Genomic DNA, 13990 nt, shown 5'->3' on the forward strand with positions numbered 1-13990 from the left:
CAGTGGCCCCACTACAGCACCGTCGATGGTCAGGGGTGGATGCTTTAGAGCGGTTGGTTACCTGCCAGAGTGGTTGGCAGCCAAGATCAACCTGTATTTGGCAGGCTGTCATTTCCCAACCTGGTCACAACCAATAGAGGTCAGAGCTGCTTAAAATGTGTAAAGGCTCTGTGTGTTCCAAATCAAAACCTCGGTCACACCAGCAGCATACCCTGGAGTAACCCATCCTCCTAATCCCATCAGGCCCAAGTGGCTTAGGCCATGTCAGGCCCTAAACCTCAATACTCCTCTTTCTTTCTGTCTGCCTACCCACTTCACACACCATTTGGTCTTCATCACCTGTGTGTATCTGTCTTACTACCCTTATACATATGCAGTAATCTGTCTGAAAATGTTTGTGCTTTTGTGTTTCTGGATATGTTATTTCAGAACAGTTCATGTAACCTTGGAGACTCTGCTTAGACTGTTCGGAGCAATTTGCAAGATAGTTGGTATAATTCTCAACTCTGGTATAATTCTGAAATATTCTATCTCATGACGTTAAAAGGATTTTGATATTTGTCAACTTGAGTCTTATTGTCAGTGTTTTATGACTGTACGTAATGATAAGACATTTTATGTAGAGATTTTGGAAATGTGTACACTGGCAGTAGCTCAAGCCTCCTTCTGTACAGGTTTGTGAAAACCTTCCAGTCTTTGAGGCAGGCTGTTTTACTGCAACAGGACCTTCCAGGGGGACATGTAGAGATGATTGGCATTAGAGGTGGCAACAAAAAAGATCAACATTCATGTTTAAAAGTCAGAAATGTATGATCCCAATAAGTTTGTAATAATAATAGTCCTCAAAAACCACTCAAGAGTGCTATGAATGAATTAATGTCCATGCCAGTCTTGTCATGTTTGCAGAATCTGCAAGAGTGTTCAGGTTGCAAAGGGGTATTCTGATATTTGTCCAGCTGGATTTTAGTACATGTTCAGAACAAAAACAGTCCCACAATTTTAAAAGCTGGTGGCAACATATTCACTAGTGAAACAATTAAATACAATCCAGGAGGTTCAGCTGGAGTCATAGATCCACAAGTTTGAAGGTTGTGTCCATGACAAAACACTTCACAATGGTTTAAGATACTATGAGGAAGGATTTCACTGCTCTGAAAACGTTTTTCAGGCACTTTATCTCTTCTTTTGTGAAGGCAAGATAAACATTAGTACTGCGTTCATGTTACAAAGTAATCTAATAGAATGATGCACTTGCACACATTTGATTTGACATCTCAGTGTCTTGTTGAATGAGGTCACGTTGCAACAAACAAAGTTAAGAACGTTTCTGCTTCAGTCAAATTCTGTAGATGGCTCTGCATTTTTGAAAATCTATTTATTTAATTTGATTGAAAGATTTACTATGACATTGATCATGGAAATGTGAGCACCAAGCAGGTTTCAAAAAAAAACTTCAATTAACAAAATTTGTCTGAGTCAAATTGTAAGTAAACACAGAAAATGTGTGCCTTGCATGGGCTTTGTTCACCTCCCTCCTTTGCTGTGACTGGTGACCTCTTTCACCGGAGCCTCATACTCAGAGATGCCGGGAGGCCTCAGCTGAGTAGGCTAATCTTTTGAAGGATTGCAGAGCTGCTGGGAATTCTCCCCAGCCAAACAGACTCGGGCAACAGGGTCACCAGTGGATACATGGACTCACCCAAGAATACAGAGAATAGTGGGTCAGAGGCAAACTTAATTGGAAATGACACGGAGCCTCAGTTAGACAAACACAATGAACTAGGCTAGAGAAGCTAGACAATGCCCTGAAGGTGGACTGTACATGTAAATATACAGAAAAAGGCGGAATCAAAGTCACAGGTTTAACCTGGTTTCCCAGTCTAAACATTTAGCAGTGACCGTCTGGGAGAAAGCAGGTGGGTGTTTGGTGTCTTAAATACTTTTCAGCAGGTTATGTGGCTCTTGATGGACTTAACTTTGCTGTAGGGATTTAAATACCAGGTCTGCCAGCTCAAATTAAATCAAGCTTAATTAGTCTTGCCCCTTTGTGCTTATAAATTACATATATCAGTGTCTGTGTGGTTAGAAATGAAAAGAAACAGTAATTTAAGGTTATATACATTTTAGGAATTGTCAGGTTTTATGTAGAATACACCAAAGGACACTAGTGCAACCTCTTCCCATGGAGGTACTGTGAATTCAAGCAAGGGTTGAGGGAGAAGTTGATGTACTGAGAAAGAGAGGTCAGCAGAACCCCTCATAAATGGTGAACATAAATAGCAGGTCGTTGTTAGGGGTATGCAGCCACATTGGCCTTGGTTTGAGTCCAGACAAGGGGGCCCTCGCTGCATGTCACCCCTCTGTCGCCACAGATGCTTTTTAAAACCCCACAGGGCCCATACAGTATGAAGCAGAAGAGATAAAGGCATTCATTAAAAGACACATCTATGGTGAAAAGCAGCAGTGAAATGCCGTGGTCAGAGTTCAGTTAGTTACTGTATGTAGCCTGGTTCATGGTGGATTTTGGAGGTTGATATCAATATCGATATATGGGAGTAAAAAATTTAAAAATTGATGCATCAGCCACCTTTTTCTTTCACATGGCCAAGTAACGTAAAGCTTTTTAGTAAACCATTTTGGTTCTAAATAAATGTGACCACAATGTGTACTGAATGGAACATTTCAAAACTTGTTAGCCCTTTCTGGATGGCAAACTGTGTAATGGTTTCTCTATGTTGGCATATGTTGCATTTCTCCACTACAATTTGTTGCTACTTACAGTATTGACCAACATTATACAGTGATACCGATATATCAACAGCAAGCTATGATCAGCTCTAAGCTGATGAAAACAGATTTTTCAGATACACCTTGATACTGTGTTACTTGTGCCTGCTGCTTCTACTACAGACACAACATTTAGACAAAATGATTTAAACTTGTCTTCTTGACTATATTTCCATGAAAGCAGAAGAAGGAAAAGTGCAGTGATTTTAAGTGTTATTTTGCCAGCATTTCAGAAATTCACTCAGAACTTAGAGAGTATTTTTAAAACTTTTTTTCACTTGACAGTTGACAGCAGATATAGAGACTGGAAACTGAGGGAGGGAGATGGATACACTTGGATCCCCCCAAACTACTAACAGGGTAAAGAAGAGGAGAGACAATACTGATTAATAGACTGGGTTCTTTTAGTCACTGCTCAATGATTTTTTTTCCAGCAATATGAGCAAAAAGACATAATTGAAATTCTATCATGCTGAGGTTTTTGATACTCTTATCTCCTTGATCCATACTACATAACCTGCCAGTGTCAAAGATAAACAAGAGATAATGTAGGTCATGGAGACAAAAGTGGAAGAAGAACTGTATGAAAGAGGAAGGAGGCAGTTAAGTGAATAGAGGCAGCTGTCATGTTGTGGACCACGGCCAGAGAAGCACAGCTGGCCAGGGCATGCCGCACAGAGGCTGCTACTGTAGCTTTTATAGCAAAGCACACACAGGCGTACATCTTCACTCGGCAAACATGAGGCAGCAAATGACTCTTGGCCTGTTTGTTGCAACAGGTGGACTACTGTTTCTGCACTCTCACTCACTCACACACACACACACACACACACACACACACACACACACTACACTGGCAAGCAGCTGCCTGGCGACAGGAGATACTCTTTCTTGTTGGCAAAGCGATCTCCCCTGTGTGTTGGTAGTGTGTGTGTGTGTGTGTGTGTGTGTGTGTGGACCACCATGCTCTTTGTCCCTTTAGCATTTTTTTGTCAACCCTCATTCACAACAGTGTGGATTACCAGAGTTAAATTTCACCAGATCCCAGTCAAGAACGATGGAGAGAGCAAGGTGGGGTTTCCATCAAGCATCTGGCAACCCACCACACAGTATTCCCCTTTTATTTACCATCACTCCACTCTGCCCAGTGGGAGGTTGGTGAAGTATTTATTAGAGCACCTAAAGGAGAGAACTCTGACTCTGCATCTGGTATAGGTATGCCAGGTGACGCTCCCCCACCACCACCACCTGCCTCCTGTTGTGCCACAAACACAAAAGGCTTCCTCTTTGGCACACAGAGAAACACACACAGTAGCCATGCCAGTGAAACCTGAGGCTTTGATTAACTATCAATTAAAAAAAAACAACACTGTATGACTATAAACCCGTAGGTTTAGCAGTGTACACAGATAAAACAGAGAATACACACTGGGAAGCCAAATGATGCAGGTGCAGGAGTACTTAGATGATGTGATTAAGGAAGGATCTTTGTGTTTATTTAGCTTTTATATCCTTTGTCGGCCGTTCAGTGGAGCACAGCTGGCCTTTACGTGAAGTGAATAAAGTAGATCACATTTGAACATGTAAATTGAATCAACAGTATGCCAATTTTAGACCAGAAGCAGTTGAAATTTGGCTTGTGCCAAGAATCAAGGCAAAAATGTACGTTTATAGCACTTGTGCATGTCTGTTGTTCCCCCACATGCTCATTCCTCTGACAGAGTCAGTACCGATAGATATGCACATAACCAGTTATACAATCAGCAGACAGTATTTCTCTGTAATAATGAAGTCTCTGTAGAGTTAGTAACTCTGCTAAGCCCATAGGGTGCCTGCTGCACTCATCTCCACAGTTCAGTCTTTGTGTGTGTGCAAAGGATTAAGCCATAATTGAGTTGGTTAACTGTGCCTTACAGGTTAATGGCATTCATTTACATGACTAACACATACAGTAGATATCATATGCAAAAACTGCAGCTGAGTAGAACAGATAACAGCTTTGTCACTGTTAAACTATTGCATGCTACGTTCATGGTACTTTCAGTTGATCAGTTTAGACACACATTGACAAGTCCCGGACAATGTGACCCAGTAACACTGGTAATCTCCTGTCATTTCTGAAGTATGCATTTAGGAATAAATTGTAACAGCAATGGTGATACCCAGACTTTAGCATAGGAGCATGCTAAACTAAGATTGTGAACACAGTAAACATACCTGCTAAATGGTCTGTTTCCAGGTCTTGTGGAGCACCATGGCAAATGTGAAAGAAATTGTACAAAGCCTTTTTGTGGTTTCAAAGGGAGCTGTGTGGTAGCTAATACATTTCTTCAAGTGATGTCACTTCGAGTTAGTGTTGGCTGGGGCTGAAAACTGCTAGTTTAAAAATGAAATTGTAGCATTTGAAAGAAGTGAGTTTACCAGAGCTTTGTAACAGATCTTTATGCTGACAAGTCAACATTACATTAGCCACTTATAACATAAGACACCTGAATTTCCCACCAAAGTGTTGCCATCAGGTTGCATTGTGAATAATGTAGGCTCCAGGTTTTGAGAAGGAAGATAATTATGTACAATGATAAAGATGATACCTCTGGTTTGGCTGCATTGATTTTAATACTTTTTTTTACCATGTTGGTATTCAGCTCAAAGCACTGCTATGTCCAAGTACAGGCTCACAGATCACATAGTTAACGGTAAATGGTCTTTTACTTGTATAGCACGTTTCTATGCATTGTAGCGCACTCAAGGCACTTTCATACTATTTGGCCATTCACCCATTTGCACACTGGTGTCATCACCGGAAGCAACTGAGGGTTCAGTGTCTTGCTCAAGGACACTTCGACATGTGGACCAGACAAGCTGGGAATAGAGGTGCTAATCTTCCGGTTAGGAGATAACCCGCTGTATCTCCTGAGCCACAGCCACCGCAGCCGCCATCGGTTTCTCTAAAAGGTAATTAGCTGGTGTTGTTTGAACAACCCAGATGGCCACTTACTACTGTCCTGATGGCAATTTCAAAAGATGTAAAGACTCAAAATATTAGAATGAAAAATGTTTCCTGCCTGATAAAAATGCTTGTAACTCCTTTCCCCTGTGCAACTCCTATTTATCTTTTACTGAAACTGATTACCTCTGTGACTTGAATGTAAGATGTGCTGACACACGTCAGGCTAAACTGGTTTTAAGCCTCACAGAGCTGCAGCAACGTCTTCCCATGGAGATACTGTTTCAGTTTTTTTTCCACTCAGTTTAAATTTTTTACTATTCAGTGCTTGTATACTATATACAAATATAATATTGATTTAGAGTATAGTTATATGCTGTTCCTAGAAGGGGCATTCTCTGTAAGCTGCACAGATCCTATTTTCCAGTGAGTCTCTGTGTCTTTGATCAATGCAGTGGCTCTTTCAAGATCAAAGATTTTGATTGTCAATTCACTATATGTGAAGGACGTACAGAAAATTGAAATACCGTTTCTCTCTCACCTAGTATTGAATGCATTACCATTTAGAAAACTAAAACAGAATAAAAGTAGAGTAAAAATAGAATAAAAAAAATAAAACTAAATCAAAGTGATTAGGATACCATATCCCTGAAGGCAGGAGTGTGAAGGGTGGGAGGTGTCATCAGGAATGCTGATGGCTCTGCGGGTGAGGCGGGTGTTAAAGATGTCCATAAGGGAAGGCAGATGGACACTGATGATCTTGCTGGCTGTTTTCACTGTGCGTTGCAGGGTCCTTCTGCAGGAGGCAGTACAGGCTCCGTACCACACAGTGATGATGCTCTCAATGGTGTCCTGGTAGGAGGAGCACATGATGGGTGTGGGACACTGGCTTTCCTCAGTTTGCGGAGGAAGTAGAGGTGTGTTTGAGCTTTCTTGGCCAGTGATGTGGTGTTGTTGGTCCAGGAGAGGTCCTCAGAGATGTGAACCCCCAGGAACTTGGTGCTGCTCACTCTCTTCACTACAGCACTGTCGATGATCAGTGGTGGATGCTTTAGAGGTTTTCTCCTGAAGTCCACAATGATGTTTTTAGTCTTCCCCACATTGAAGAAGAGGTTGTTGTCCTTACACCACTGGACCAGTTGGCACACCTCACTCCTGTAGTTGGCCTCATCACCAACTAAAGTTGTGTCATCCGCAAACTTGGCAATGTGGTTGGAGCTGTAGGTTGGCGCACAGTCGTGGGTCAGCAGTGTGAAGAGCAATGGGCTGAGCACACACCCCTGCAGAGCCCCTGTGCTCAGCATGATGATCTTGGAGATGTTGCTTCCAACCTGCACATTTTGTGGCCTCCCTGTTATAAAGTCCAGCCCCCAGCTGCAGAGAGAGAGTTGTCCATGTTCTTGTTCAAGCTGCTGGGGGATGATTGTGTTGAATGCTCTTGATGCAGACAGGCAGTCTGACAGACAGATAATGGAGTCAGACAAGCAGGGCAGGGACTGGTGCTGCTGTTCAGTGCTAGGGCCTGGCCTGGACACTGCTGACTGATGCAAAATAGAAACACAGGGGTGGAACAGTGAGAGAGACAGAGAAAGAGAGAAGGACTGAGAGAGTGAGTGAAAGCTAAAGCAATACTGATAGCAAGAGAGAGGAGGAGGAGGTTGGAGGAAGAAGGGAGAGACTTTATCGAGCCAGTGTGAGTCAGCAGGTTGACAGAGCTTCAGGGTGCGGCTCCAGCACACCACAGCTACTGTAAATTTGTACTGGATTTGTCCTGAAGTCCACCTGAGCCTTTGTGTTCTACAGTTAGTTACTTTGAAGCCTAATTCTGTCTTACTAATTAAAAACAATCAGCTACATAATTATGAAGACAGTACATTTCACCATATTAAGACTAAAACATGTACTTACATCAGCATGCACCCCTTTCATTTGATTGTATATCCAGGTTTTCTGATGATGTTTGGAGTGTAAACCTTATCAGTACACTGTTTCTCTATGAGACATACACTGTAAAGCAGCATTGCCACTAATACAACTTTATAGTGTTGGTAGGTGGTGATCTAAATGTCAGAGACTTTTCCACTGGTTCAGTAAAAAATACATGTAAAATATCAGCCATGAAAAGCCGTCATTACATTTACTGGCAGCCTGTGTCAGCCTCATAAGATGAATAGTGTGTTGTAACTGTGCGTGTTTGTCCTGTGTGTGTACAGGACCAGGAGGCAGTGTACCAGCAGTGTATGGCCTGGATGTGACAGACCTGTCGAGGTGGGAGGAGATGGTGCTGAACCCTGCACTGCAGATACTGGAGTGTCTCAGTAAGGTGGGGCCTCATTAGGCTAAACTAGCAGCTTCTTGTCTCCATCTTCCATCTGGTGTTGGGGATAAAGGAATGAAGTCTTGTTCCTTCTATTGTCTCTTTCCTCTTTGGTGTCCTATCCCGTTAGTTTGTCCTTCCTTTGCTTTACTTGTTTTATTTGCCTTAATTTAGCTGAACTTATTTTCCTTTCTCCCTTTTCCTCATTTCATCATTCCCTCTTTTTTTACTGCCACCTTTTCCTTCTTATTTCTCCATCTTACTTGATTTTCCTTCTTTGACTTTCAGTTCACTTCCTCCTTATTTTATGATTGCTTTTTCCTCCCTTTGTACTTCCACTTTCTTTATTTATGTTTTCTGCATCATTCATTAATTTCTTTGTCTTATTATTAGTCTCCCATCTTAATTTTACTCCTCACTATTTTATGAGTGTCCAGTTATGAGTGTATACAAAATGATCACCATTTTATGCCTGCAAAGTTACAGCTGTGTAACACTACACCTGTCAATGATGAATAAAATTGTAATAATTTGATGATGATGGTTTAATTAGTGTAAAAAACAAATTTGGTTGTTCGTCATTTAATATAATATGAAGGGAATCGTAGATGAGTTAACAAAGGAGCAATTTCAGCTATAGCACAGTGTTTCATTCAAAATCTATCAAGCATGAAGCCTAAAACTGAAAACTCTTTGGCTCAACCAATCAGGGAGAGGAGCCAACAATTCCACCAATCAGAGTTCAGAGAGCGGAGGAGAGAAACAAGCGGAGTCGTCACACATGTGATATTTGTGACAAAGTGATCATCGGTGACCTAGAGTGGACAGGTGAGAGTCTCAACCCGAATCACACAAAAACCACACAATGGTACTCATTTGGATGATTTAGCCTAATGAGATTTAAACCTCTTGCCTCTCTTGTTACTTTTGCAGAAATTATTTTGGTGCATATGCATATATTGTACATACTGCATAGTATACCTACTGTATATTTAGTCAGTTGTGCCCTGGATTATATCTTATAGCACACACAAGATCTGCCTATGGCTGCATATTGGTCTCATTACATCGAGATGCTTTCACATTAAAACGTCAACCCTCCCACACCAACTTTCCACACAATGACCAGAATTAGGAGGTGCGCTCCAGCCGGTTCTTGAGAAACACTGATCTGACACTTAAATCCATGCACAATTATTAACCCACAAAATAACACATGAATGCAGCTCATGAGCCATGATAAATAAAACATACCCTACACATGTCCTGATGATGTTAGAGGCATTATTGACAGCAGGTAAAGTCAGTGTGTGTGGCTGCTGTCTCTCACTCCAAGCTGCAGGGCTCAAGTTAGGGAGTAGAAATGATATGATCCACTATAGGGGTGTGTAATATCATATTGGACAGCTCTTCTGGCTACACATCTGAAACTATAGGCCTATATAGACTATGTTATATGTTGATTGTGCAGTGACTGCCAGACAGAAAAAATAAGCAAAATCTTTTTTTTTTTTAATGTATGTCTGATGCGTACAGGATTACAGCTGCAGGTGCCATTATGTATAGTTACTAATTATAATATGTGGTTGAATTGAAATAATCTTTCTAGACCTTGTAACACAAGCTGTGACACCCAAAATGGGTCCATGACTCAGTTTGGTTCACAGTCCAACTCAGACAGAGCAACTTAAACAATGTCCTGTGTTTCGATTCTCTTCACCTGCAGCTCACCTGAACTCCAAGAAGCATCGCTACCATGTGAAAAAAAAGAGGAAGCCTGATCCAGCCTGTGACCATGCTCAGAGCAGTGCTGCAGCTCCTGCCTCTGCAGGAGAGACTCTCTCAGGGGACACTTGTGCTACTGTTGCCCCAGGATGCAGTGAAACCTCTCAGGAGTTTTGGGACAACACACCAGTGACAGTTTAACAACTGCGCCAACTGGACTGCATACATCTTCTCTGAGATTCTATCCTTTGTTCTGCATTGTTTCTCTTTTAGTCTTTAGAGAATCACAAATGCATCCACGTCTTTTTTTAACATAGAAGGCCCCCCTGGGAGGGTCTTCTCCCTGCTCTCTTGCTTCCCACTGAGTTGCATTAATTCCATTAAAACATAACTTGAAAGCACTTAAATTTCAACTGGATGAAAGTCCTCCTTTTCCTACAGAGAAATTCATAATACCGTTCCTTGCTGAATGTGGATAACAATGAACATTTTTGAACATTTCTTTTAACATTCATGAAGATTTGAACTCAGAAGGATACATTTAATGTTTTATGGCATGTACAGCTAGAGAAGTGTGCATTTTAAGGACTGTTTTTATTTTAAGGACTGTTTTTGTCACTGTCTTAAAACCTTGGTTAAATTGAAATTATTTTTCAATTTTTACTGAATGTGCCTTAACCAAAGCAGAGGTCTTTCATATGGCTGGTATTGAAAGAAAATCTTCCATTTCATAAATATTACTGTTTCAAGATTTAAGATTCTTTGTCTTTTATTAAGCTTAACCAACATGCACCCTTAACTTCATACAGCTAGTGTTTAAATCTTAAATAAACCAAAGGATCTTACATTTTCTCAGCCACTGGATGATGTTTTGTGTTACTAAAGTGAAAAACAATCCACATGAATTCAGCTCTCTCAGTGAGACCTCGCTGTCAAGCTTGCAGAGCACATTGTTTTGTGCTCTGTTTGCCTGCTACAACTTTGTTTTACTACCTTAAAATATTGTTGTTCTAGCTCTTTGTTTGATAAAGATTAGAAACACGATTTGTGCTGTTGTCTTTCACTGAAGCTTTGCTAAGCTCATTTCTACTCTGACAATAGTATAAACCACCCGCTCAGGCTGTCAGGATTACTATTTTCACAGCAGTAATTGCAGATCTTTGTTTATCCAGCAGCTTGTCATACCCCTCTCAAACCAAGGTGTGTCTGCCTGTTTACACAATATCTGGCGTCGCTCCAAAGGCCTCCTTCGGCACTGTTTTCCTCTCCTGACCTGCCCTGATTTCACCTCTTTTCCAAAGAATCAGACAACTCTTCCACTGTTCTGGCTAGCACTCCGTCACCGCTTTCTTTAAGTTTCCAGTCTTCTGTCAGTACTAGTTTAGTTCACATACTCCCAGTGTTTGACCTCATCCACTTGACTAAAAATATTTTCACTAATATAATAGCTGGAAGTGTTTTTGCATGTGAGTGAGTGAGTGAGTGTGTGTGTGTGTGTGTGTGTGTGTGTGTGCGCGTGAGCACGTGTGTCCCACATTCTCTTGCTCTAAACTGGGTCAAGCCTCAACCTTACTGGGAGCTTGCCATACAATATGGGAGTCACTGATAGCAGAGGTCACTGTGCAACTGGTGTTTATAACCTTTTCTGTGTCCGGATGATTTGTTTCTCCTTCATTCTGTTGTACATTTTTTAAATTAGTCATAACTAAATAGTTTTTTACCCCTCCGGTGAGACCTTTTTTTCCTTTGTCATTACAAAAACAGGAACTATGACATAGATATTTGAATATGTAAGAATGTTACCAGTCTGGCTGGACACCTTCTGGAGCTGCTGAATCACTCTGCACTTAAAAAGAAAAGCTTTACGGCCCTAATAATGATGACTCATCTTTTTTCCATAACTTTTTAGCTTTGCTGCACTACTTTGCAAATATTATTATTGCTGGAGACTTTAATACTGTTCTAAACCCTAAAAATGATTGATCCAACTCCTCCACCAATACAAGAATCTGGCATTCTACAGAAGTTATAAAGCAATATATGAATTATTTCAGCCTTTGTGATAGTTGGAGACTGAATAATCCTTCATCTAGTGGATATACATATTTTTCCTCCCTCTATCAGTATTTATCACGAATCAGCCTTTTTCTCATAAGTAGTTCACTAACCCAACATGTAACAGAAACCACAATTCATTCAGTCATAATCAGTCACCACTCTTCCCCCCCAACCTTGACTTCTGGACCAAGATCTGTAATAATATCATCTCCATGACTACCAATACAAAGGTTCAAGGATTTTATTGTCAATTCACCGTATGTGCAGGGCATACAGAAAATCGAAATACCGTTTCTCTCCCTCCTAGTATTGGGTGCCATAATATTTAGGAACTACAAATAGAATAAAGTAGAATAAAAATAGAATAGTATAAGAACTTACAGCTTATACAATACAAGACTATTCACAGGACTCATCACACAAGGTAAAATGTTTAAAATGGGTTTCATTGATACAGATACTTGTCCACAATGTACTCTGGGTTGCGTCTATGATTACTTCCATGCTACTTGGACTTGTCAACCCATTTACTCCCTCTGGGTAGCGGTGACAGAGAAATTCTCCACCATCTTGAGCTGTAGAATCTTCCCACACACATTCCCACAGACTCCTAGAAATATAAGAAGCAAATTTTTTTTCATTATTGATACTGTTATTAGTCCTCACCGTCCCTGGTAGGCTAGTGGTCAAATCCAGGTTGTGTGAGGAAGGGCATCAGGCGTAAAACACGTGCCAAATGTTAACATGTGAGTCGTCAGTGTGACGACTCGCTGTGGCGACCCCTAAACGGGAAAAGCCGAAAGTGACTTTCTTATACTGTTATTAGTCCTCATTTCTCATTGTCCATGCTGTTTTGAGTATTTCACCACTATCAATCAAACTAGATTAACAGAGAATATAACCAACCCCCTCCCCTTTTTCTTTCTTTTTTCCTTTTTCTCTCTAATCGTTTACTGATTTGCTAATTAAATTTTTGTTTTGTGAATATGTTTATACATATATATCTGGGTATGTATAAATATCTGTATGCATATGTATATATTGTATTTATATGATCAAAATTGCTTTATTTTTTTCTTTTATTGTTATTTTATTATTACAGTCATCCATTTTCTGTTGAACTGGCTTATTTACCATTCATCTTTCTCCAGCATTAACAAACCAGGAGTTGTATTAGGGGATACTCAGCAGCTGGGGCATGCAATTTGGGATCACCCTTGGGGTTAATCTAGGAGGCACAGCGTGGGGGAGGAAGGCCAGGTCACTATTCCCTTTCCCTTAACTGCATATAGCATCACTGGACTGCTGACACCCTCTTAGACAAGCTCCCTCATCAGGGTCTGGGAGCTGTTTAGGAGGGGAACACGCCACACATTGGGTTAGGTCTCTCCTGTCAAGGTCAGGGACCGACCCCGAGCTTTTTGTCCCAACAATCAACTATTAACATAAACCATGACAAACAGTAAAACAAAGAAAAGGATTAAACTTAACCATAACACAAGGACACTGCTGTCCTGCTGCCCTGAACGACCTCACCCTGCTGAGCTGCTCCAGAGCTCCCCAAGTGGTGGCCTCACCTGGTGCTTTTGGTTCGGGGTAGGGGCATCACCAATACACTCCTGGTCCCTTGTTGATTTAACAAGTGGAAAAGTAGGGCAGCCTTTATGGTCACATGGCTAATTAGTGATTTGCGCACTGTGATGCACTGGATAATCTATGGACATACAGTGAGGAACAGAAGTATTTGAACACCTTGCAATTTTGCAGGTTCTCCCACTTAGAAATCATGGAGGGGTCTGAAATTCACATTGTAGGTGCATTCCCACTCTGAAAGACAGAATTTAAAAAAAAAATTCAGGAAATCACATTGTATGATTTTTAAAGAATTTATTTCTCTTGCACTGCTGAACATAAGTATTTGAACACCTGAGAAAATCAGTGTTAATATTTGGTACAGAAACCTTTGTTTGCAATTACAGAGGTCAAACGTTTCCTGTAGTTCTTGACCAGGTTTGCACACACTGCAACAGGGATTTTGGCCCACTCCTCCACACAGATCTCCTCTAGATCTGTCAGGTTTCGGGGCTGTCGCTGAGCAACGCGGAGTTTAAGCTCCCTCCAAAGATGTTCTATTGGATTGAGGTCTGGAGACTGGC

The 13990-nt window shown here is 41.1% G+C and overlaps 1 protein-coding gene across 1 annotated transcript in view; it reads left to right on the forward strand.

The window, feature by feature from the left end:
* trit1 (tRNA isopentenyltransferase 1) overlaps nt 1-10718 on the forward strand; it is a 37931-nt gene extending 27213 nt beyond the window's left edge. The window contains exons 9-11 of the mRNA XM_020586311.1: nt 7948-8057; nt 8762-8879; nt 9778-10718. Of these exons, the coding sequence (XP_020441967.1) occupies nt 7948-8057; nt 8762-8879; nt 9778-9977 (428 nt within the window). The 3' untranslated portion in view covers nt 9978-10718. The remainder of the gene's footprint in view (nt 1-7947; nt 8058-8761; nt 8880-9777) is intronic.
* Nucleotides 10719-13990: the final 3272 nt, after the last annotated feature.

Source organism: Monopterus albus, unplaced genomic scaffold, assembly GCF_001952655.1.
Source record: "Monopterus albus unplaced genomic scaffold, M_albus_1.0 scaffold402.1, whole genome shotgun sequence".
Lineage (NCBI taxonomy): Eukaryota > Metazoa > Chordata > Actinopteri > Synbranchiformes > Synbranchidae > Monopterus > Monopterus albus.